The 24,323-nt window shown below is 45.2% G+C and overlaps 1 protein-coding gene across 1 annotated transcript in view; it reads left to right on the top strand.

Moving 5' to 3' along the window:
- Positions 1-24,323, top strand: part of LOC311228217 (uncharacterized protein) — a gene marked incomplete at its 5' end in the record, with an annotated part of 45,332 nt that overhangs the window by 11,106 nt on the left and 9,903 nt on the right. The window contains 5 exons of the mRNA XM_084314128.1: positions 14,841-14,912; positions 15,007-15,198; positions 18,058-18,171; positions 20,893-21,417; positions 23,557-23,778. Of these exons, the coding sequence (XP_084170254.1) occupies positions 14,841-14,912; positions 15,007-15,198; positions 18,058-18,171; positions 20,893-21,417; positions 23,557-23,778 (1,125 nt within the window). The remainder of the gene's footprint in view (positions 1-14,840; positions 14,913-15,006; positions 15,199-18,057; positions 18,172-20,892; positions 21,418-23,556; positions 23,779-24,323) is intronic.

Raw genomic sequence — 24,323 nt, 5'->3', positions numbered from 1 at the left:
AACTATAGAGGAGTTGGACAGGACAATATCTAATCTTAAAACTAACAAATCGCCAGGTAGTGACGGCCTTCCAGCAGAATGGTACAAAGCTTTTCGCCAGGAGATCATGCCATTGCTGGTGGCCTCATTTAACTACACTCTTAGAGAGGGCATCCCCCCTCCCTCCTGGAGGGAGGCGACTATAACCGTACTTCCCAAGGAGGGTAAAGATAAGGAATTATGTAGTTCGTTTAGACCAATATCGATCCTTAATTTGGATTATAAGCTGTACGCCTCCATTATCACAAAAAGATTAGAACAGTTTTTGCCAGACCTAATGAGCACGGACCAAACTGGATTTATATCTGGTCGCCAAACTCAGGATAACTTAAGACGAACACTACATATTATGAATCAGATTAAACAAACCAACGTTTATTCGGCCTTATTAAGTCTGGACGCGGAAAAAGCGTTTGATTGTGTGAGCTGGGACTATTTATTCTTGGTACTAGAAAGGTTAGGATTCAAGGAAGATGCAATTAGGTGTTTTAAAACACTATACAAGACCCACAGCGAGAATAAAAGTAAACGGTCGGTTAACAAATCCGATCGCCCTAGAACGCGGTACACGCCAAGGTTGTCCATGTAGCCCCGCCCTGTTCGCGATTTTCATTGAACCGCTAGCCCAAGCAATTAGGGAAGACCCCAATATAACAGGTATTAATATAAAAGAAACGGAGCATAAGATAGCATTATACGCGGATGATGTCTTAATTTACTTAAAAAACCCCAGTCTGAGCCTCCCTAGACTAATGGACCTTATTGAAACCTATGGTCAACATTCGGGATACAAACTAAATATAGGAAAAACACAGATACTTACATATAACTATACCCCCCCAAGAGAAATAAAAGAAAACTACAATTTAAATTGGAACATGAAGTCCATAAAATATCTGGGAGTAAGGCTGACTAAGGACTTAACAAAATTGTATGAAGCAAATTACCAGCCCCTAAACACACAAATTAAAAAAGATATAGAAAGATGGTCATTAGCCCCCCTGGATTTCACCTCCAGAATAGACTCAGTAAAAATGAACGTAGTCCCTAGACTACTATATCTTTTCCAGTCCTTGCCGGTGGAAATCCCTGCTAAACAGTTTAACGAGTGGGACAGGATGATTTCTAGATTCATATGGAGCGGGAAAAAACCGAGAATTAGGTTCCGGACACTCCAACTCCCTAAAGAGAAGGGAGGCATGTCCCTCCCAAATCTGAAGGAGTATTACTATGCAGCGCAAATAAGACCTTTGGTCTGTTGGTGTGAAAGGGACTACGAAGCGAAGTGGAAGGACATTGAAGTGAAATCACTTGATATACCACTCCAGACAGTAATTGGTGATAGACAGCAGGCCAAGACCCTATATAGAAACTTAAACCCATTTATTGTACACACCCTACAGACATGGTTCAAAACTGTGAAACAATTCAAGTTAGAAAAAAGGATTAAGATCTTGAGGTGGTTTGCCTTCGATTTAGGATTTAAACCAAGAATGTATGATCAAACATTTAAGGAATGGGCTCTCCGAGGTATTACCTCATTCAGCACAATGGTAGAGAATGGAGAACTTGTGAGCTTTCAAACCTTGAAAGATACATACGGTTTGGATAAACACGACTTCTTCAGATACCTACAACTACGCCAATACTTTCTAAAAGAGGTAAAGGTGTCTGAGCCCAATACCCCAATAGACAGTGTTATTCAGATATTCATTCAGGCATACAGGGACAAGATGAGTAAAACTGTGTCAAAATTGTATAATAGCTTTGTTCAGGCCAGAACTGACTCCACAAGTTACATTAAGACAAATTGGGAAAAGGAATCAAATATTGAAATAACCGAAGACGAATGGGAGAACATGTGCAGAACTCAATGTAGCTCGACTAATTCAAAAACATGGAGAGAATTCTGCTGGAAAAACTTGACTAGATTCTTCATAACTCCCAAAATCAAATCCCGACAAGTAGGCATAGAGCAACCATGTTGGAGACAGTGCGGCCAGAGGGAGGCAAACCACTCTCATATCTTTTGGAATTGTCCAGGAATTCAACGTTATTGGCAAGATGTTCACTCCACCATGCAGGTTATATTGAATTTCAAGACACCGGAGACCTTCTCCTATTTGTACCTGGGTAACTTACCTGAGGAATTGGTAGGAGGAGACAGATATTTGATGAAAATATTTTTAGCAGCAAGTAAGAAAGCGATCATGCGTCTCTGGTATCAACAAGAACCTCCAACAAAAGAAAAATGGTTGGCCATTATAGGCGAAATATACACAATGGAAATACTTACTTTTACTCTCAGATTACAGGAAGAGAAAGGTTTGAAGTACTGGGAAAAGTGGGACTTTTATATGTTAATGACGACAACCAGTGGATGATGTATTGATGTATAGTTGTAAAGAATATTCGCCATACCTATAGGGAAAGTAAGAGAATTGAGAACTCAGCATGTGAAAAGTATATTTTTGTAAAGTGACACTAATAATGCAGCCCGGGATTGTGTTTTTGTTATGTCTTGTTGTTTGTGATTGTTTGCTTATTGTGAAAAACAATAAAAAGAAAGTTATAAAAAAAAATTAAAAAAAACAGAATAAAAATAAGATAAAAATAGAATATAGTTAATTGAAAACATAGTATAAACAGACAATTTAAAAACTAAAGCGCAATAAAATAAAAAGCTAACAGTCAAAGGCCTTTTTGAACAGGTAGGTTTTCAGGCCTGCCTTCTCTCGCTCTCTCTCTCTCTCTCTCTCTCTCTCTCTCTCTCTCTCTCTCTCTCTCTCTGTCTCTCTGTCTCTCTCTCTGTCTCTCTCTCTGTCTCTCTCTGTGTGTGTTCAATGATTTAAAGTGGCCAAACGTTACAATATAAATACTAATTTGATTTGTGGCTGGTAAAAAATCTGCCCGGCTGGTAGTTTTTAAAGTCTACCAGCCAAATGGCTGGTAAGTCAAAAAGTTAAGTTTGTTCCCTGCTAAGAAGTCTTCAGCTGGCTGGACCAGAGCTGAGAAGCCACTTTCACAAAGATAGGTAGTGCTAAAAAAATAAAATTATAATATTTTCTTTTTCTAATGACTAATCGACGCAACAATTCCACGTCGACGATTTTTTATAATCAACGTCATCGATTATGTCGACTAATCGTTGCAGCCCTAGTAGTGGATTTTCAATGGTTTCTCTGTAAAGGGACAGACTGACTGCATTGGCTCAAATTCACACATTGACGTTGATTTTCTTTCCTGATATAACAATGGAATGGATTGACCAGGCAACAGATTGATTGATTGAAAACTTTATTAACAGATTGCAGAATGGGTACAATACAGTACGGCTCAATACAAAACAACTGCTAAGTCTAAGGCTATGGTTAGACTAGTGTATTCCTGGCGTTTTTTTATACGTTTTTGACGACGTTTGATGTCCTATCTACACAGAAATGCGTTTTTTGGCGTTTTTTTGTGGATACGGCTGAAACGCAAAATTGTGTTTGCGTTTGGAGATACGCAAAAAAAACGCTTCGACAACAGCGTGTAGTCAGCACGGAGCAGTTGTTGCGAAAACGCCCATGCGCAGTAGATACCATCTGCGTGCCCTTCCGGTGACAACAGTGTGTGTGTTTGGGACAGAGCTCCGTGTCCCAAATAGCTTCAGCTACCATGTGTTGTCAAGTTATTGTTATAAGGACCCCAGTCCAAGCTACAACAGTCTGCATTCCCTTAACAATTGTTTGTATTGAGCCGTATTGTATTGTACCCATATGCAATATGTTAAATAAAGTTTACATCCATTCATTCTGCTAGCATTACCGATTGCATGAGCAGCTGGCTAACGTGAGCTATCAGGATTCAGACCCTGTTAGCTCAGAGTTCCTCTTTCAACTTAACAAGCATTAAACAAAATGGCCCAGTCATCTATTCACCTTTGTTTAATACACACAGCGTTGTCTCTAATGTTATCTAACTACTGATAGCTCGCGATATCATCAGTTTCGTGCTGGCTAAGTAGCGTGAGCTAACGTTAGCTTCTAGCCACAATGCTATATTGTTATAATGGCATACTCCATTGACGTTAGCATGCAGCTAACAATGCTACCGATCGTTTTTTAGACTAAACTATCCGCTCTTGGTGGTCACTTGTGTTGATGTTAGTTTTGTTTAATCAACAAATGACAGGCAGAACACACAGTGAATGTATCCGTTTTGTTTATTGCACTTTTATTAGGCTTTGCTGAAAAATTATTGCTGCATTGAGTGCATCTTGCATTGCAAGATGGTGGCGCGGCATAGGCGCCTGCCTTATTGACATTTTCTTTGCTGGAGCTTCCACCAGGAAGTGTATTGGCACATTCGTTCTGATTGGTTGAAATTGCCTTCATGTTTGCCACCTACTGCCACCTACTGCTTTGGCAGTGTACTACATCAGTGTGCTCGGCTGACAAAAACGGAAAAAAAACGAAAGTGTGACTCGAGGCGCATGATGTTACAAGAGAATGGGATTGTTATATAAACCCCCCCACAATGGTGTGTGTGTTGGTACGGTCCAGCAGGGACCAGGATGTAAGGTACGCTGTTGTGTTATGGGTTGGGATTCAATACAGATGCACAGTGGATACGCTCTAGTCTCCTGTCTCGTTATTTAACACAAACATGGTGTCAGAAGTGGCTATAATTACGTGAGTAATTATACGGATATGGTGCGCTACGGCACAGGAAATCGAGGAAAAGGAGAAGTCGGGGAGTGAAGCAGTGAGCGTTTGCGGCGAGCTAAGCTACAAACAAAAACACAGCATCACCATGGCAACAGCAATACCGCCACCAGATGAGATGAAGATGAGCGGCGATCTCGCAAGTAACTGGGATAATTTCCGATCGGAATTTGAGGACTACATACTGGCAGCGGGATTGAAGGACAAGGTAAAAGAAGTGCAAGCAGCAATCTTGCGACGCGTGATGGGCAGTGAATGTCGCCATATATACAGACATAATTTAGGACTTACGGCGGACCAGGAGAAGGACGTGGCCGTCATCATTCCTGCTTTAGAGGCATATTTTAAGCCAACAAGGAACATTATTTTTGAAAGATATGTGTTTGGGAAATGCAATCAAGATGAAGGGGAACCCATAGATTCATTCATAACAAGGCTGAAGGAGAAGGCGTCTTCTTGTGATTATGGGCAACTCAGAGAGCAGTTGATAAGAGACAAAGTAGTGCTGGGGGTGTGTGATGAGAGTGTGCGCCGTCGTCTACTCAGAGAGAAAGATCTTACACTGGAATCAGCCATTGAGATATGCCGGGCTGCAGAAATGACTGATATTAGAATAAAGGCAATGACACAGGATAGACATCAGACATCAGCAATGATACCAGAGACTGTACATGCGTCAGATGGCCGGCGGCCACGAGTTCTACCCAGGCAGGAACGATCTGACAGGTCTCAATATCAACCTAGGCAGGAACGCTCTGACAGGTCGCAATATCAACCTAGGCAGGAACGTTCTGACAGGTCGCAATATCCACCTAGGCAGGAACGTTCTGACAGGCCTCAATATTACGCGCCAGGCGCGAATTCAAGCGCTGCATCATCCTGCTTGTAGGTTCTGCGGCACTGCGCACAGGCGCGGACGGGAACAGTGCCCAGCCTATGGCAAGACCTGCCACCCGACAGCTACATACAGCAGACATTGACACTGAATACCTTGAGAATATGTACAGTGGGGAGGCAGAGGCTCACATATACACGGCAGAGAGCATAGGGGCAGTTCAGGGAGGTGGAAAAAAATGGTTTGCAAATTTAAAGATTAACGGAGGGTTGCAGAGGTGCCAGTTAGATTCAGGGGCAACCTGTGATGTGATGAGCATAAAAGACATGAGGAGGCTGGGCCCTGGAGCAAGGCTATTGCCCAGCCAAACAAGGTTGGTGCTGTATTCAGGTCAATCAATTCCCTCATTTGGCTTATTCAAAACCGAGTGTGTAGTGAGAGGGAAGACACACAAGCTGACCTTCGAGGTAGTAAGAAGCAGTCAGAGACCCCTTTTGTCAGGTGAAACCAGTGAGCGCCTAGGCTTAATGCGCTTCACCATCCCTGAGGAGCTGTTGATGGTAGGACATAGCAGCTCAGTCCCACTAACCAGGCAGCAGCTTGTCTGTACGTACGATGAGGTTTTCAACGCCCCTGTGGAATCAGTCCCAGGTGAAGTTCATTTTGAGTTGGACAGTAATGTAGCCCCAGTGCAAGCTGCTCCACGTAATGTTCCAGTGGCACTTAGGGAGGCAGTGAAGGCACAATTAGATAAATATGAGAAAGATGGCCACTTGGTTTCAGTGTCGGAGCCAACAGAATGGATCAGCAATATGGTGATTGTCAGACGGCCAGAGAAGCCGATCAGGATATGTATAGACCCAAAGTCATTAAAGTGCAACCTCCACGTTGTATTTTTGTTCAATAAACAATGTGGACTAGGCCAACAGTGACTTTCATGAAGAATGGGAAAAAAAAGTATTGAAATTGACCCAGTTTTAGCGTTTTTATCAAACATTTTGTCTGCCCAACACAATCAGCATGCACGTGCATATTTTAATCAATGGTTCATAGCGTGCGCGTGTAATGTCGTCACAACAGGTATTGGTCACCAGGGGGCTCTGTGCTCTGGGAGTCACAGGCAGTAGCAAGGAGGCGGGGCTGGCAGAGCCCTTCTTGTTACTTGTTGCATCCGGCTCCACTTGTTGACTAACACGTTGTGAGCTTGCAACACGCTGTTCTCTTCTCTTCTTCTGACTTGCTAAAACATGGTGAATGTTTGTGTGTGTGGTGGGTGTACTAACTCCAACCGTTCTGGCCATAAAATGCACACCTTTCCGAAGAAAGGCACGCCAGCCTTTAGATCATGGGTGAGATTCGTACAGGTGAAGAGGGCTGATTTTCCGGCGTCGTCGGCGAAAGACTGATCGACACACGGTCATATGTGGAGCTCATTTCAGAGAGACGGATTACATCCCAGGAGATCTCCTCTCCTATAGATTGGGATTTCGAACTTTGGACCGGGTGAGACTCGTAGAAGGTGCTGTGCCGTCTATACAATGTGGCTTTAAGGAGATCTCACTACTTAATGCCGACGCTGGAGGATGTCCTATACAAGCTGCCCAGGGCTCGCATTTTCACTCTTGTGGATGCACGGGATGCTTTCCTACAGTGCAGGCTAGACGAGGAAAGTAGTTACACCACCACATTTTGGACACCTTGGGGCAGGAAGCGTTGGTTAAAGCTGCCATTTGGGGTGTCTGTGGCCCCAGAGATATACCAGCGAAAGCAGCATGAGCTTTTAGCAGGGCTCAGTGGAGTAGAGCCCATCGCAGACGATATACTGGTAGTGGGCTGTGGGGAGACAGAAGAGGAGGCTATACAGGACCATGACACTAAACTGATAGCACTCATGGAGAGGTGCAGAGAGGTTAGGTTGAGGCTAAGTTTGAAGAAACTGCAGTTCAGGCTCAGAGAAGTCAAGTTTCATGGACACATCCTGTCAGCAGAGGGGCTCAGGGCAGACCCAGAGAAGGTCAGGGCGGTCCAAGACATGCCACACCCCACGGACGCCAAGGCGGTGCAGCGGTTTATTGGGTTTGTGACATACCTCGCAAGGTTCATGCCCCGCCTCTCTGAGATATGCGAGCCACTGAGGAGGCTGTTGGACAAGGCCGTCCCATGGCACTGGCTTCCCAAACATGGTGCGGCGATCGAGGAGATCAAGCGTCTGATCACAGTGGCCCCGATCCTGAAATATTACGACGTGACCAAGCCGGTCACCATCCAGAGTGATGCAAGTCAGAAAGGACTTGGCTGCTGTCTGTTCCAGGAGGGTCAGCCAGTAGGGTACGCATCGTGGGCACTGACTCAGACAGAACAGAACTATGCACAGATTGAGAAGGAGTGTCTGAGTATTGTGTTTGCGTGCCAACGCTTTCACTATTATCTGTATGCACGGGGGGAGATTGAAACGGACCACAAGCCACTCATTTCGATATTCAACAAACCCCTCCTCACTGCACCCAAACGGCTCCAGAGCATGCTGCTCACGCTGCAGAACTACAACCTCAAGGTCACATACAAGCCAGGCCCGGACATGCACATCAGTGACACATTGAGCAGGGCCACGGCTCCACCACAGAGGACTGACACGGGATACATGAAACACACAGTCTGCAGCCTGCAGAGGGCACAAGAGGACACTGAACAGATTAATCAGGCTGATTATCTGAATGTCACCAGCCAGCGGTTGAATCAGATCAGGCAACACACTGGGGGAGATGAAACCCTTCAGTTGCTCAAAGCGGCAGTGCTCCAGGGATGGCCAGATCACCGGGAGGAGACTCCCCTGGCGATCAGAGAGTATTGGTCAATCAGGGACGAGATCAGCGCACAAGATGGGGTGCTCTTCAAAAGTCAGCGAGTCATAGTGCCGAAAACGTTACGGGCAGAAATGTTGAAACGCATACACGCCAGCCATGTAGGGGGAGATGCCTGCTACAGACAGGCCAAAGACACACTGTACTGGCCCAACATGCAGGGTGAAATCAAGGATTACGTGAGCCAGTGTTCAGCGTGTAATGAATATTCTCATGAGCAGCAGCGGGAGACAATGATGTCGCATGCACTCCCAACACGGCCATGGCAGATTGTCAGTATGGATTTGTTCAGACAAGCGGGCAAGGACTTCCTACTCATGGTTGATCATTATTCAGATTTCTGGGAAATAGAGCTACTCCCTGACCTCTCAGCAGACACCGCGGTGTTAAGGTGTAAGGCCCAGTTTGCACGCCACGGGCAGCCTGACCGGGTGGTAACAGACTGTGGATCTCAGTTTGACTGTGAGAAATGTAGAACGTTTGCAAAAGAATGGGATTTCGACCATGTCATGTCCTCGCCCAGGCACCCAAGGTCTAATGGAAAGGCTGAATCGGCGGTGAAAGTTGTGAAAAACCTGTGCAAGAAAGCAGCTAGTGCAGGTAACGACCCATGGTTGGCAATCTTGCAATGGAGGAACACGCCCACAGAGGGCATGCTCAGCAGCCCAGCACAGAGACTGATGTCCCGGAGACTGAAGACCCCACTTCCGGTCGCTGACTCGCTCCTGGGCCCCAGCGTGGTCACGGGGGTTCCTGAGAAGCTGCGGGTTAAGCATCAAACGGCCAAGCTGGGTTACGACAAGTCGGCCAGAGATCTGCCCGAGTTGTGTGTCGGCCAGGACATAAGAATGAAGCCCCTGCCTGGAGACAGGACGGGCAAGTGGAGGAGAGGAGTGTGCCTGCAACCGGTGGCCCCCAGATCGTACTTGGTGGATGTCGAGGGGACATTCTACCGGCGGAATCGGGTGGACCTGCGACCAGCGGAGGGGGATGTGACTGGACGCCGCCCGGAGCAACACAGAGTGCAGCACAGCGGCCCACCTGAGGAGCCACACAGCAGTCCGCCCAGCAAAGGGATGGACAGTAACACGGGCAATGACACTATCACCCAGGAAGTCAGGCCATTCAGGCGGAGCGACCTGTACCAGCCTGTGGTGGACCCTCCACCGGCGCCAGAGTACAGGACGGCCAGTGGTAGGCTGGTGAGAGTGCCACAAAGACTGGACTTATAGAGACTGGTTAATGGGTATGGTATGGTATGGTGTAAAAAAGAAAGAAAAAATGGAAAAAATGCACAGAACAGATGGTTAGGGTTTTAAATAAGGACGTTTATGTAATAATAATAATGTGCACTAAGGGATGCTGTAACTATTGTTATCTAAAAAAAAGGAGATGTTACAAGAGAATGGGATTGTTATATAAACCCCCCCACAATGGTGTGTGTGTTGGTACGGTCCAGCAGGGACCAGGATGTAAGGTACGCTGTTGTGTTATGGGTTGGGATTCAATACAGATGCACAGTGGATACGCTCTAGTCTCCTGTCTCGTTATTTAACACAAACGTAAAAACGCGATACGCGGCGATACGTATAAGAAAACAATACGAAATGATACGAAAGGTGTAACCTCAGCCTAAGAGGATGCTCATTTGTACAACAACAGACTGCTGTCTGTGAGTAGGAGAACTCATTTGAATAGCACAAAGAGGTGGCTACTCTCCTATTGTTTCCTCAGCCTACCCAGAGCCGTTGAAGAGCCTACCTGTAAACACCCTAGACCGCCTGAACCATTTTAATCCAGTCTAAACCAGTTTGTGTCTTTCTTGCTTTGTCCCATTCTAAGGCCATGTCCACACTAAAACGATTTTGGTCATTTTAGGCAAAGTATTTGATCGTTTTTGCATTGTTCTGCCACACGGAACTGCGTTCTGGCAGCCTGAAGACGGTATTTTTTGATACCAACTTCCAGAGTGCGCAATTCTGAAGACGCCCCCCATTGCGCCACCATCTTTAAAAGCGATACGCGGCTTCTCCTGAACCGATGACGCTTTGGCCCACCTCTCCCTTACCCCGCATGCGCAAATTCTCAGGCCATGGTTACACTGGGTGTTTTTGTTTTCGTTTTGTTGCTGAATGAATACGTTTGCTGTCCCTGTTAAATAGAAATGCCGTTTTGGCAGGAAAACGCGTTGCCCTAGCGGGAACGCTGAAAAGGTGTTTTACTCGCCGACAACGTGTCATGTAATCTGCACAGAGCCGTTGTTGCTCAACGCCCATGCACAGTAGATACCGACATCTGCGTGCCCTCACCAACGTCCGGTGACGACAGAGCTGTCCCAAATAGCTGCAGCTACCATGTGTTATCAAGTTATTGTTATAAGGACCCCAGTCCAAGCTACAACAGTCTGCATTCCCTTAACAATTGTTTGTATTGAGCCGTATTGTATTGTACCCATTCTGCAATATGTTAAATAAAGTTTACATCCATTCATTCTGCTAGCATTAACGATTGCATGAGCAGCTGGCTAACGTGAGCTAACGTTAGCTATCAGACCCTGTTAGCTCAGAGCTCCTCTTTCAATCTTAACAAGCATTAAACAAAATGGCCCAGTCATCTATTCACCTTTGTTTAATACACAAGGCGTTGTCTCATAGCTCCTGATATCATCAGTTTGGTGCTGGCTGGCTAACTAACGTGAGCTAACGTTAGCTGCTAGCCACAATGCTATACTGTTATACTGGCATATTCCTTTCACGTTAGCATGTAGCTAACAACATTGGAGATCTTTTTGTGAGACTAAACTATCCGCTCTTGGTGGTCAATTGTGTTGATGTTAGTTTTGTTTCATCAACAAATGAGAGGCAGAACACGCAGTGAATGTATCCTTTTTGTTTATTGCACTTTTATTGCACTTTCTTTGCTGAAAAATAAGTGCTACATTGGCTAAATAGCTCACAGAGTTATTTAAAGATGGCGGCTTGTTGATTTTTTTTGCAGGAAGTGTATTGGCACATTCCAGTTCTGATTGGTTGAAAATTGCCTTCATGTTCGCCACCTACTGCTTTGGCATTGTACTACATCACTGTGCTCAGGAGGCAAAACGAAAGTGCTCAGGTTGCAAAACAAATGTCTAACTCGGCTGCCACTACGTTGCGACCTGGAAAGCTAAACTCATTTTGAAAACGAAACGAAAAACACCCTGTGTGTAACCGACGCCTCAGCCAACATCACAACAACAAGTAGTTGCGTTCGTGGTACAGAAGCTATTGAGCCTGATCGGGCTTTTTGCGGCAAACTGTTCCATAGCATACCCCTTCAGTTGATCATGACAAATCCTCTTACCTTGACGATTAAAAAGCCTCCATAATCAGCTCCGGGGTTGTCACCAGCTTGGCTGGCCGTTCACACTAATACAATTGGCTGTATTAGAGGGTGGGAGAAGCTGGTGGGTCCGGGTCGTTGTAAACAGCGACTCCTACAGTTCGGTCGGGGCGCCTGCTAAGCGCGGATAGGACCTGAGAGGGATAGTGTGATCCTTCCACACGCTACGCCCTCTCAATGAGAATCCGCGCTGCCAGGTGAAAAGAAGCGGTTGATTGGCTGGACGTGTGTCGGAGGAAGCACGTGGTAGCCTCAACTCTCCCAGATGATCTGACTGGGGGGGGTAAGTGCGCAGCGACCAGGAAGGGGATTGGGAATTGGCATAACGACTAACATTGGGATGGGAGAAAATCGGAGGAAAATGGAGGGGGAAAAAGACAAAAAAAAAAGAGAAAATCCTCTAATTTAGTAAATAAAGCTGTAGCCACTAGCCAGCCAGCTAGCATTGATGCTATTCAAAATGCTATCCACATTAGCTAAATAGCTAACCAAGTAAATACAGACAACGTTTGCTAGTCGAAATGACTGGACACACACAGGGACAAGTTAAACATCAATCAATTAATTTATTCCAACAGGTAGTTTGAGCCGGCGGTCTCTCTCTCTCTCTCTCTCTCTCTCTCCACTCCCGAAGTACGTTGCGCAGTGTGTCTCTGGAAAAGTAGGTCAGCTCTTCTTCTTTTTTTTATTGGCGGTAGGTAGGAGGAGCAGGTCGGTGCAAACTGCGCATGCTCCATTCTTCTTCTCTGCTTTTGGTGTTTTTTTTGCGGCAGCGTTTTAGCGGTTCAGTGTTCTCATTAGGACGCACTAGTTCTTTTAAAACTATTTACGGAAAACTTTTTAAATGAAAACGAAACGGACCAAAATCGTTTTAGTGTGGACATGGCCGAGGGGGCAGAACCCCCCTCCCCCCTTCATTCACCCCATTATCACATGTTCAGGACAGGAAGTGTCATGTCAAACTCTTCTCATTACAGATGCAAGATTACCACCCTATAGATTTGTTTCACAGAAAGAGTTCCCATGCCAAACGGTAACCTTTTACTGCAATTCTACTACAATTCTACTTCAACGACTACCGCCCTGTAGCTCTCACCTCCATAGCCATGAAGTGCTTCGAGAAGCTAGTAAAGGGCTACATCTGCTCCTCCCTCCCCATCAACATGGACCCCCTGCAATTTGCATACCGCCCCAACAGGTCCACGGAGGACGCCATATCACATGTGCTGCACACAGCAGCATCACACCTGGACAAGAGGCAGGGGAACTATGTGAGAATGCTATTCATCGACTACAGCTCGGCATTCAATACCATAGTCCCCTCCATACTCATAGCCAAGCTCAGGGACCTGGGCTTGGGCTATGACCTCTGCCAGTGGGTCTTGGACTTCCTGACTGGCAGACCCCAGGTGGTGAGAGCAGGCAACTGCACCTCCTCATCCATCACCCTCAACATAGGGGCCCCCCAGGGCTGTGTTCTGAGTCCCCTCCTCTACTCCCTGTACACACACGACTGTGTGGCTCAGCGGAGTAGCAATACAATCGTCAAATTTGCTGACGACACAGTGGTGGTGGGCCTGATCTCTGCCAACGACGAGAGGGCCTACCTGGAAGAGGTCAAGGTCCTGGCGGGATGGTGCCAGGAAAACAGCCTCTCCCTGAACGTCAGCAAAACAAAGGAGATGATTGTGGACTTCAGGAGGTCGGGGGTCAAGGACTACAGCCCCCTCAGCATCGACGGGGCACCGGTTGAGAGAGTCAACAGCTTTAAGTACCTCGGAGCCTACATATCCGAGGACTTGACATGGACCACACACATTAACAGTGTTGTGAAGAAGGCACGACAACGCCTCTACTTCCTCAGGCGCCTAAGGAAGTTCCAAGTCAGCCAGAAGATCCTTAAGAACTTCTACTCATGTACAATAGAGAGCATCTTGACCGGCAACATCACCTCCTGGTTTGGGAATAGCACTGCACAAGACCAAAGCAGACTACAAAGAGTGACACGTTCAGCCGAACGCACAATTGGAGGGGGGCTCCCCACCCTCCAGAACATTTACTACAAGCGTTGCAAGGGCAAGGCTAAGAGAATCATTAAAGACTCCAGTCACCCGAACAACTGCCTCTTTGAACTGCTGCGGTCAGGCAAGCGATACAGGAGTCTCAAGGCGAGCACAGAAAGACTCAGAAGAAGCTTCTATCCCCAGGCCATCAGGCTGCTAAACGAACAATGAATGAACACTACACAACAACAACCACCAAACGCACATAGCACACACATCCACACGCACACACTCACTTTAAACAAACACACTGTAGCACCCACTCCACACACTTATAGCACACACCCACTTTAAACAAACACACTGTAGCACCCACTCCCCACACTTTATATTTATGGATGAAGGATTGCACTACAACTCGTACACCTTACTGTAAATTGTACCTAAAATTGTACCTCATCCCATTTCTGCTTTGCACTAGATAGTACTGTACATTAGTACACTGCATAGTATTGTGTATTGTATATTATATGGTAACTCAGAACATTGTACATATGTCTATACCGAACACTGTGACCTCATTTTCTTCTTCTAAATTCATGCTATATTATGTTATTATGTTATTTGATACTATCTTGTCTAGCACAGTCTCTGGAGCGTAACAGTAAGAAGCATTTTGTATGAAAGTATTCTGTACTTCTGTATGACAACTATTAAAGAACTTGAACTTGAACTTGAACAATAGTGGCCTATAGAAACTGTGGCTAAACAATGAGGACACTTTTATGCTCTTCTTTGGTCATAGACCTGTTCATATGACCTGAAGTATTTGATTTGATTTGAAATTACAAACTCATCATAAAAACAAATGATCATGACTGATTTGTTTTCCTGAGGATATCACCTAAAAAGCATTAATTAAAACACTTATTTCCAAGGTGGTCCTCGATGGAAGACATAAATACATTGAATGAATGATTGAATGAAGTTTATTTTTCTGTCTTGTTTACAGATGAATCAAAAACACACTTGTGTGGACTTACAGAAAGAAAAAAGAAGAAAATCACAAATGTACATATTCAAGGTAAACTCGCACACAAAATCCAAAATCAATGACCGAAAAAAAGGAATAGGCTGAAGCACATGCTTATTTTTTATTTTTTATTTTTTTACATTAGGATCTACCATCCCAACAGGCCACCTTGTTTATGGATTGATTCAGTTTTCTTTGGTCCCATCCGACACCTCGAGTGCTGCGGAGAGTTGCAGCCTTCAACGTCCAGGTGCAGAAGGAGCTGAGGTGAAGGTGGAGGTGGAGGTGGAGAGCGGAGCTACACAGGAAGAATCTTTCACAGGAAGAAAAAGATCAGGTTTGTGCGAAACACATAAGAATTCGGTTTATTTAACAAATAATATCTTTATTTACTCATTACATTATAAATACCGATATTTTCACATTTGGTGCTTACCGGTATTTCTATTGCAAAATTGGCCTTAATTCTAATTAAACTGTGGCAATAAAACTACTTGCTGATACCTGTAGACATCCTGTACGTTGCGTTTCCCTGTGTCCCAGATAGAAGGAGCACGTTCAGTGTTGGACTAAGATATTAACGTGTTAACGCGCAATTCTTTTAACGTGTTAAAAGAATATTAACGTGTTAACGCGCAATTCTTTTAACGCCACCATTTTTTTTATCCACTTTTTTCTCCTATTTTTCTTGTATTTTCCTCCCATCCCAATTTTAGTCGTTATGCCAATTCCCCCCTCCCCTTCCTGGTCGTTGCACGCATTTGCCCGCTACTTGCCGGTCTAGGGAGCCCTGAATTCTATCACATGCTTCCTCTGATACATAGGAGACAGCCAGCAGCCTCTTTTCACCTGGCAGCGAGGACTCTCGTTGGGTGAGTGTAATGCGTGGGAGGGCACACTACCATCACCATTTCCCTCCCTCGCTGTGCATGCGCCCTGACCGACCTGTAGGAGTCGCTGTTTACAACGACCAGATTACCACCCACCGGCTTCCCTCCCGCTGACACCGGCCAAGCCGGAGGCACCGCTGACAGCTGGATTCGATACCAGTGTCTCTGCGGTGGTAGACAGACGCTTAGTGCGCTGCGCTACCCGGCCGCCCACGCCACAATTTTTTTTTAACGCCACTATTTTTTTTAACGCATGATTAACGTTTAACTTAAAAAATAATTTTAGGGGGGGGCAGGTGGCGCACGGAGATTACGTTCGTCACCAACACCGGGAGACACTAGGATTCGCCTGTTCGAATCCAGCTCCCGGCGTTGCTATCAGCTTGGCTGGCCTCTCACACTGATACAATTGGCTGTATCAGGGGGTGGGAAAGCTGAAGGGTGGGTCCTGGGCGTTGTGGACAGCGACCCCTACAGTTCGGTCGGGGCGCCTGCTCAGCAAGGGTTGGAACTGAGGAGAGATAGTGTGGCCTCCCACACGCTACACTCTCCCCGGTGAGAACCTGCGCGGCCAGGTTGGCCTGCCGGCAGGCTGCACATGCGTCGGAGGAAAGCATGTGACAGTCTCCGGTCTCCCGGACCAACAGTGGGGGAAAGTACGCAACAACCAGGAAGGGTGGGATGGGAAAAAAATCGGGAAAAAAGGAGGGGAAGAAAGATAATAAAAAAAAAAAAAAAAAAATTTTACTAGACTTCACTCGGGTGTATTATTGATATTCTCATTGATACTATGTTGGTTTCTGACTCAAAGTGTGTGTGTGTGTGAGAGAGAGAGAGAGAGAGAGAGAGAGGGGGGTGACTGGTGAGAGAGATGAGGAAGGGGCAATAGAGAAAGAGAGCTGGGAGAGTGCCAGTGTGTGAGAGAGAGAGAGAGAGAGGGGGGGGCGGGGGGTATGAGTCCTCAGCCCTTGTGTGGGTGAATGTAACGTTTTCTTTCCCCTATTATTTCATGCACACTTTATTCATTGTTTTAAATTATTATTATTATTATTATTTAAGATTTATTTTTGAGCGTTTATCGCTTTTCATGGTCAGACATGACCGACAGATGAGGAGGGGATGAACGGGAGAAGAGGCGGGGAAGACATGCGACAAATGGGAGTCACCGGGAGTGGGAAGCGAACCCGGGACGGCCGCTTCGCGACGCAGTGCGATACATGGTGTGCTACTAGAGCGCCCATTATTATTTTCTTTTAAGTTATTTTGTACATCACTCTGTTTTGAATTTGATGCAAATTTGTAATGCATCCGTTTGTGTTAAATGGCTGCATAAAGCAAGCATTTGTTGACTCATGTTGATAAGAGTATTAAAACTTGAAAAAGATCTGTTTAAGGTAGATTTAGAACAGATAAAGAATATGTGATTAATTTGCAATTAATCACGAGTTAACTGGACAATCATGCGATTACTCAGATTAAATATTTTTATCGATTGACAGCCTTATTCATAATGCATCACTGAGCACAGAGTGACAGTACAATCTGGCATACTCTTCCTGGACTTTTACTTTTTAAATCGACATTTTACAATTAGACACTTATTACTGTATATTTCTGTATATTTTAGAATGTATATACATATCAGAATGTATATCTGACAGGGCGGTCAGGTGGCGTAACGGAGATTGCGTTCGTCACCAAACCCCGGGGCGGCTGGATTCGCCTGTTCGCCTGTTCGAATCCAGCTCACAGCTCTGGGGTTGTCACCAGCTTGGCTGGCCGTTCACACTAATACAATTGGCAGTATTAGAGGGTGGGAGAAGCTGGAGGGGTGGGTCCGGGTCGTTGTAAACAGCGACTCCTACAGTTCGGTCGGGGCGCCTGCTAAGCGCGGATAGGACCTGAGTGGGATAGTGTGATCCTTCCACACGCTACGCCCTCTCAATGAGAATCCGCGCTGCCAGGTGAAAAGAAGCGGTGATTGGCTAGACGTGTGTCGGAGGAAGCACGTGATAGCCTCCACTCTCCCAGACCGACTGTGGGGGGTAAGTGCGCAGCGACCAGGAAGGGGATTGGGAATTGGCATACGACTAACATTGGGATGGGAGAAAATCGGAGTAAAATGGAGGGGGGAAAAGATAAAAAGAAAAAAAAATTATATCTGACAATATTTTCTATCGTTTTTATTCTTATTCGTGACTTTGTTTTTCACTCCCTAAATGTTTACTATTTACTGTGAGCGATCAGTAGTGCCGAATTTCCCTCTGGATAAATAAAGTATTCTATTCTATTTCTATTCTATTCAGATCAACCCGGAAACCTCGTGCTGGTCATTAATAAAGAAGAGGCTCAGGACGCACTAGATCCACCCATGGATACGTGCGTTGAGATGAAGGAGGAGCACATAGACCAGGATGTCCGTACGTTTCTTTCTCTCATCTTGGTGATCTTCTCCTTCCTCTGCTCCAGCATGTTTCTGTTTCTTTCTCTTCCTCTCTTTTTTTATTTGACCAAACTCTGTTCACATTTAGACTATTTGGAGCACTTTGTAGACGGAACGTGTGTTCTGCCCCTAGCGTGTGTTCCGCCCCCTAGCGTGTGTTCCGGGGGGGAAATGATGGATTCCATGCATAGATCACTAGATTTATCATCTTATAATACACATTCCTCGGGAGGTAGAGCAGTCGCCTCCCGGAGGTTCCCGGTTCGATTCCCGCTCCTCCCAGGCAACGTGTCGAAGTGTCCTTGAGCAAGACACTTAACCCCTAATTGCTCCCCGATGAGCAGGTTGGCACCTTGCATGGTCGCCTCTGATGTCGGTGTGTGAATGTGTGAGTGAATGGGTAAAATGTGAGGAACAAATTGTAAAGCGCTTTGGATAAAAGCTGTTATATGCAGCCATTTACCATTTATTTACCATTTATGGCTGATGCAGAGACCGACACACAGACAGGAGTGCTTGCAACACCCCCTCGCCAGCGTTTTGCGTGCATGGGTGTACTCATAAAGTGCACAAATAATTAAAAAAAAAAAAATTCTCCGCCTGATTTTCTATTTTTCTCCCCATCCCAATTTAGTCGTTATGCCAATTCCCCCCCCTCCCCTACCTGGTTGTTGTGCGCATGTTCCCCCTACTGGTCGGTACAAGGGAACCCTGAAGTCTACCACATGCTTCCTCCGACACATGTGGAGACGCGTTATTTTTTTCCGTAGCCGCATTTTGCGGAGACGCTCTCTGATTGGCCGCTGACTGACGCTCTCTGATTGGCCACTGACATGTGCGCCCAATCGCGTGACGAGCTGTGTCTTTGCCCATTTCCGGGTCTAACAGCCTGCAAACTACCTAACGCCTAGTTTATCACTGGTTAAGCTTAGGTGACTCTTTCGAAGTTGGTTAAGGTTAGAGTTTGGAATCAGGGCTGGTGTTCTATCGGCCTGCTCTAAGACAAACTAATAATAATACTAATGGATTCCATTTGTACCGCGCTCTACATTCGTTAGAATCTCAGAGTGCTCTAACCTTAACCAACTTCGAAAGAGTGCCTAAGCTTAACCGGTGTAGAAACAGGCGTCGCACGATTGGGCGCACATGTCACATGAAGTGGCCAATCAGAGAGCGTCTCCGCAGAATGCGGCTACGAAAAAAAATAACGCTGTGGAGACAGCCAGTCTCCACAGCGAGGACTCTCATTGGTGAAGTGTAACGCGTGGGAGGTCACGCTGCCTTCACCATTTCCTGCCTTTCGCTGAGCAGGCGCCCAGACCTGACCTGTAGGCGTCGCTGTCCACAACGCCAGATTACCACCCACGACTTCCCTCCCCCTAACTCAGCCAAACGACTTAGTTTGAATGTAAAGGCTAATTTCCATGTTCCAATGTCCGGTTTTACCTTGCACATTACTTCACAGGTAGGGTATGGGAGTGATCCTACGCAGTAGACACAGTAGGGCTGGGTGATATGGCAAAAAATCATATCGCGATAACGATATGATAATGTTATCATATTTCTCTATCGATAATTATCAAAATTGTTATAAGTAAAAGATTTTTTATTTTTTTTGGTTTTTTTTAAACAGATGTTTGTTTATTTTGCAGCAATTCTTTGTCGTTGCCGCCATCTTTAGTGTTACATCCCCTCACACTCCAGTTCTCAGGCTGCAGCTGGTTTAAAAGCTAAAGTAAACCGGCTTCTCTGCTGGCTGTGGCTCCAGGGGAGTTGAACAGTTCTGGCTCTGCTAGTTTCTTTTCTATCTTTTGGCGCTTTTTTGGTGGACAAACCACCGCACACATGTGCACCGTGACTCACGACTGGAGACTAGCTCTGCTAGCACACATAGCCTACTGTGTACAGACTGTTTCAAACTGTATTTTAAATTAGAAAGCAAACAAAATAAATGGACAAGAGAAAAATAAATCTCAATTTGGTCAGTATTGTCATTTGGACGAGCAAAGCCATTACTTTAAGTTGCAGGCAAGAAAGACAAGTCTGTCCACTGTCTCTGGTTTTAAAACTGCCCTGTTGCAGGTCACAAAAAAAAAAGAAAAAAATAATCAATATATATATTTATTCGATATCGATTATTAAAATATATCGCGATATTTATCGTTATCGTTATATCGCCCAGCCCTAAGACACAGCAACACACACAGATGGATGTCCAGTTGTGATTCCAGGTTTAAGTGTATTTATTGCTTGAAATTGCAGTTGTACATTCCATTAATGCCAGTGTGGGTTCTGTAGGAATTATATGGTGTTCTATATTTATTTGGTATTTCTTGGCTTCTCGTTGCTGAGCTGCTGAGTTACTGTTACTGAGCTACTGGTAAGAACGGTGTACTCCTCACTACCTGTGTCCTATTTGATTACTGCACATGTGACCCTCTAAATACCTAACCAGTGCTGTCAAACCTAAAACCCGCCACCAGGTGTCCAATAATAATATTAAAAATAATAAAATAATATGTCACCATCATAATGGTTCCTACAATGACGACTGGCCCAAGCCGCAGGGCAATGCTGACTCCGGGAGTCGAGACCGCAGCCTCTTCCATTGGTGACTAGCGCAATCTCCGCTACCCGACCGCCCTCACAAATACATTTTAATGCCAATATAAATACTTGTTCTCTCTCTCTGCCCCAGATCCGTTGCTGATCATTAAAAGAGAAGAGGCTCTGGAGCGGCTAGAGACACTCATGGGTGTTTCCACTGGGCGTCAGGAGGAGCCTGCAGACCACCAGGGTGTTTCCACTGGGCTGAAGGAGGAGCCTGCAGACCACCAGGGTGTTTCCACTGGGCTGAAGGAGGAGCCTGCAGACCACCAGGGTGTTTCCACTGGGCGTCAGGAGGAGCCTGCAGACCACCAGGGTGTTTCCACTGGGCTGAAGGAGGAGCCTGCAGACCACCAGGGTGTTTCCACTGGGCTGAAGGAGGAGCCTGCAGACCACCAGGGTGTTTCCACTGGGCGTCAGGAGGAGCCTGCAGACCACCAGGGTGTTTCCACTGGGCGTCAGGAGGAGCCTGCAGACCACCAGGGTGTTTCCACTGGGCTGAAGGAGGAGCCTGCAGACCACCAGGGTGTTTCCACTGGGCTGAAGGAGGAGCCTGCAGACCACCAGGGTGTTTCCACTGGGCGTCAGGAGGAGCCTGCAGACCACCAGGACATCAGTATGTTTCTTCTTCTTGTCTTCATTCTCTCTTGCAGCACATCTGTATGTCTTTAAAGCCACATTTGAGGCTTTATAAAAGCAGCACAATGAACACAAATCTGTCAGTGCCGAGTCCGACCTCATCTTAAATAACAAACAGCATTGCTTGTTGTAATTAACACTTTGATCGCCATCGTTAAAATTCATGATTTACCATCCCTTGCCAGCTCTATTTGTCTATGGAGAAGTTCCCCTTCTTTGCAGGGCTATAACTTTTTAAATTCTATTGCTAAATTGCCATTATTATGGCCCATTCAATGTCCTATATGTATTGTTCAGGGTGTAGCAACGTTACACTTTTTCATTCACATATTCATACTAAAATATGGTCTAAAGTATAAGTATGTTTTTATCGTTTTCTGCAGCTTTCTCCAGAACGTGATTTATAGCCCTAAATGCATTATATTGATGATCAAATACAGTTTGGTAGGAATCTGTGCAAGATCAAAAATGTCAACTGGACGTGGTTCTAGAAGTTACTACACGTCATCTGATGTTGACCGGATGGGCAAGGGGGCGTTTATAATTCCGTGGGCAACGTTATACCATTCATCTAATGTGGGTCATATGTTCATCAGATCAGTTAGTATATAAGACATTCGAAAATAACATTGAAACTCACCGTGGCTTCCTCGCGCCGCTGGCAGATGATCGTGGAACAGAATTTTTTCTATTATGGGATGGAGAAATGCCCGATCTATTTCCAGGTTGTATAATAGTATATACGTCCAAATCATGTTGTTTTTTCGAGTTATTTCCACCGATCGATGTTCACTGTGTGAAGACTGAGTCTCTCTAACATTAGCGAGTGCCCGGACCACATATGGAGTGACCCCTTCTGGGTCAAAGGGTGATTTCCGGTTTCGATCTGCCGATCGGCCACCAGATGGCGCTCTTGAACCGCTAGAGAGTTGAGTGGAGCTTTTCAGTGGGTCTCAGGGCTCCGGAGGGGAAATATGATTTCGATCACAGATTTTTTAAATATTGATATCAAAGACGAGTTACGGCGTCTTCGGCAGAATGAGCATGGCTAGGAATGACGTCTTAACACGTTCCCGGCGATCATAGTGTTAACAAAGAGAGGCAGAGTTGATTTAAATTATTATTTTTTTTTTCTTTAATAATCAAATTTTATTTTCATATTTGAATCCCATGCCCATCGAACGAAGCTTCGAAGTATTTAAGACATCCCTAGTTAACAGTAACAACACTCCTGTTCCCTGCTCCATGCACCAATCGCACGCTCTGTCTTCCCTCTCTCGCCCTGTCCCGGCCAGCTCGTGTTGAGGCGTGACGCGACAGCATTGTCTCGCCAGCCTGGGATTTCTTGACAACGAGTGACGCGGTGCGAGTGCCACTCGCTGTCACTTCCGGCATTCCCTGTGCTGCGGATGACGCAGAGCCAGATTCCTGCTCCTCTACCTCTTTCTCTCAGTGGCAAATGGCCACAATACCCTCCTGTATGTGACCCGGTCCAAATACAGTTGGGAATAAATCCATAATAAATAAAGACACCTGGCACAACAGGGTCGCTAGAATAGAATAGAAGTACTTTATTAATCCCAAGGGAAATTCAGCACCACAGATCGCTCACAATGAACATTTAGTTGGTCAAAAATAAGAAGAGGAATAGGAATAAAATAAAAATACACAGTCAGAGATATACATTCTAAAATATGTATATACAATACATTCTAAAATTCTGAAATATACAGTCTGACAATATACGGTAAAATGGAAATGTCCAGGTCCATACCTATAGTCAAATGGAAATGTCCAGGAAGGTATACCTATAGTCAAATGGAAATGTCCAGGAAGGTATACCTATAGTCAAATGGAAATGTCCAGGAAGGTATACCTATAGTAAAATGGAAATGTCCAGGAAGGTATACCTATAGTCAAATGGAAATGTCCAGGAAGGTATACCTATAGTCAAATGGAAATGTCCAGGAAGGTATACCTATAGTAAAATGAATAGCTTACTTGTAGCTGACTTTAGATAGAGGTAAGACTGCTGATTTGATTTCTACTAAAGTGAAATATACCTTAAGTTCAATTGTTGCTTTTGTCTTTTTCTTTTATATTTCACCAAAAAAAGATGTGGGGAGGAGAGTTGGGGTCAATGCAAAGACGCAGACGGTCAAGACGGAGACTGTCAACATGGAGACTGTCAACATGGAGACTGTCAACACGGAGACGGTCAACACGGAGACGGTCAACACGGAGACGGTCAACATGGAGACGGTCAAGACGGAGACGGTCAACACGGAGAAGGTCATGAGGGAGAGCGGCCCCGTACTCGAGACAGAGGAAGTTGTTGGTGAGGAGAAGTTATTTTGGCCTCTACTATATCACATATTTGTCTCTGAACCACTGCTTATCATTAAAAAGTCTGTAAAATAGTGTACTCTGTTGTTCTGCTAGTCAAGAAGATGTGCAGTGTCTCTTGATTGATTTTAAAAATTTTTTTTAAACTTACATTTTTATTGACATTTATAGACCAACAGCATACAACATTGTTAAACAGACATAAATAAATATAAATATAAAGTACAAAAAATATAGTACAATTTTAATACCCAACAAAAATAAAAATAAAATCAAAAAATACTAACTAAGTCAAAAGTGTGTGACATGGGTTCAGAGACCCTCCTTGAACCTCTTTCCTCCTTTACCCTTCGCCCTCTTGTGATGCATTTGGTTCTTCCTCTGTGATGTCGTTTTCGTTCCCCTTGTAATCCTCCCACTTTCGTCTCTTGATTGATTGATTGAAAAGTTTATTAACAGATTGCAGAATGGGTACAGTACAGTACAGCTCAATACAAACAATTGTTAAGGGGATGCAGACCAGAGAAAGACTTTCGT

The sequence above is a fragment of the Notolepis coatsorum genome, assembly GCF_963971535.1.
Source record: "Notolepis coatsorum genome assembly, chromosome: 5".
Lineage (NCBI taxonomy): Eukaryota > Metazoa > Chordata > Actinopteri > Aulopiformes > Paralepididae > Notolepis > Notolepis coatsorum.
The sequence above is the reverse complement of the archived record's forward strand: the minus strand, read 5'-3'. Positions and strand labels throughout refer to the sequence as shown.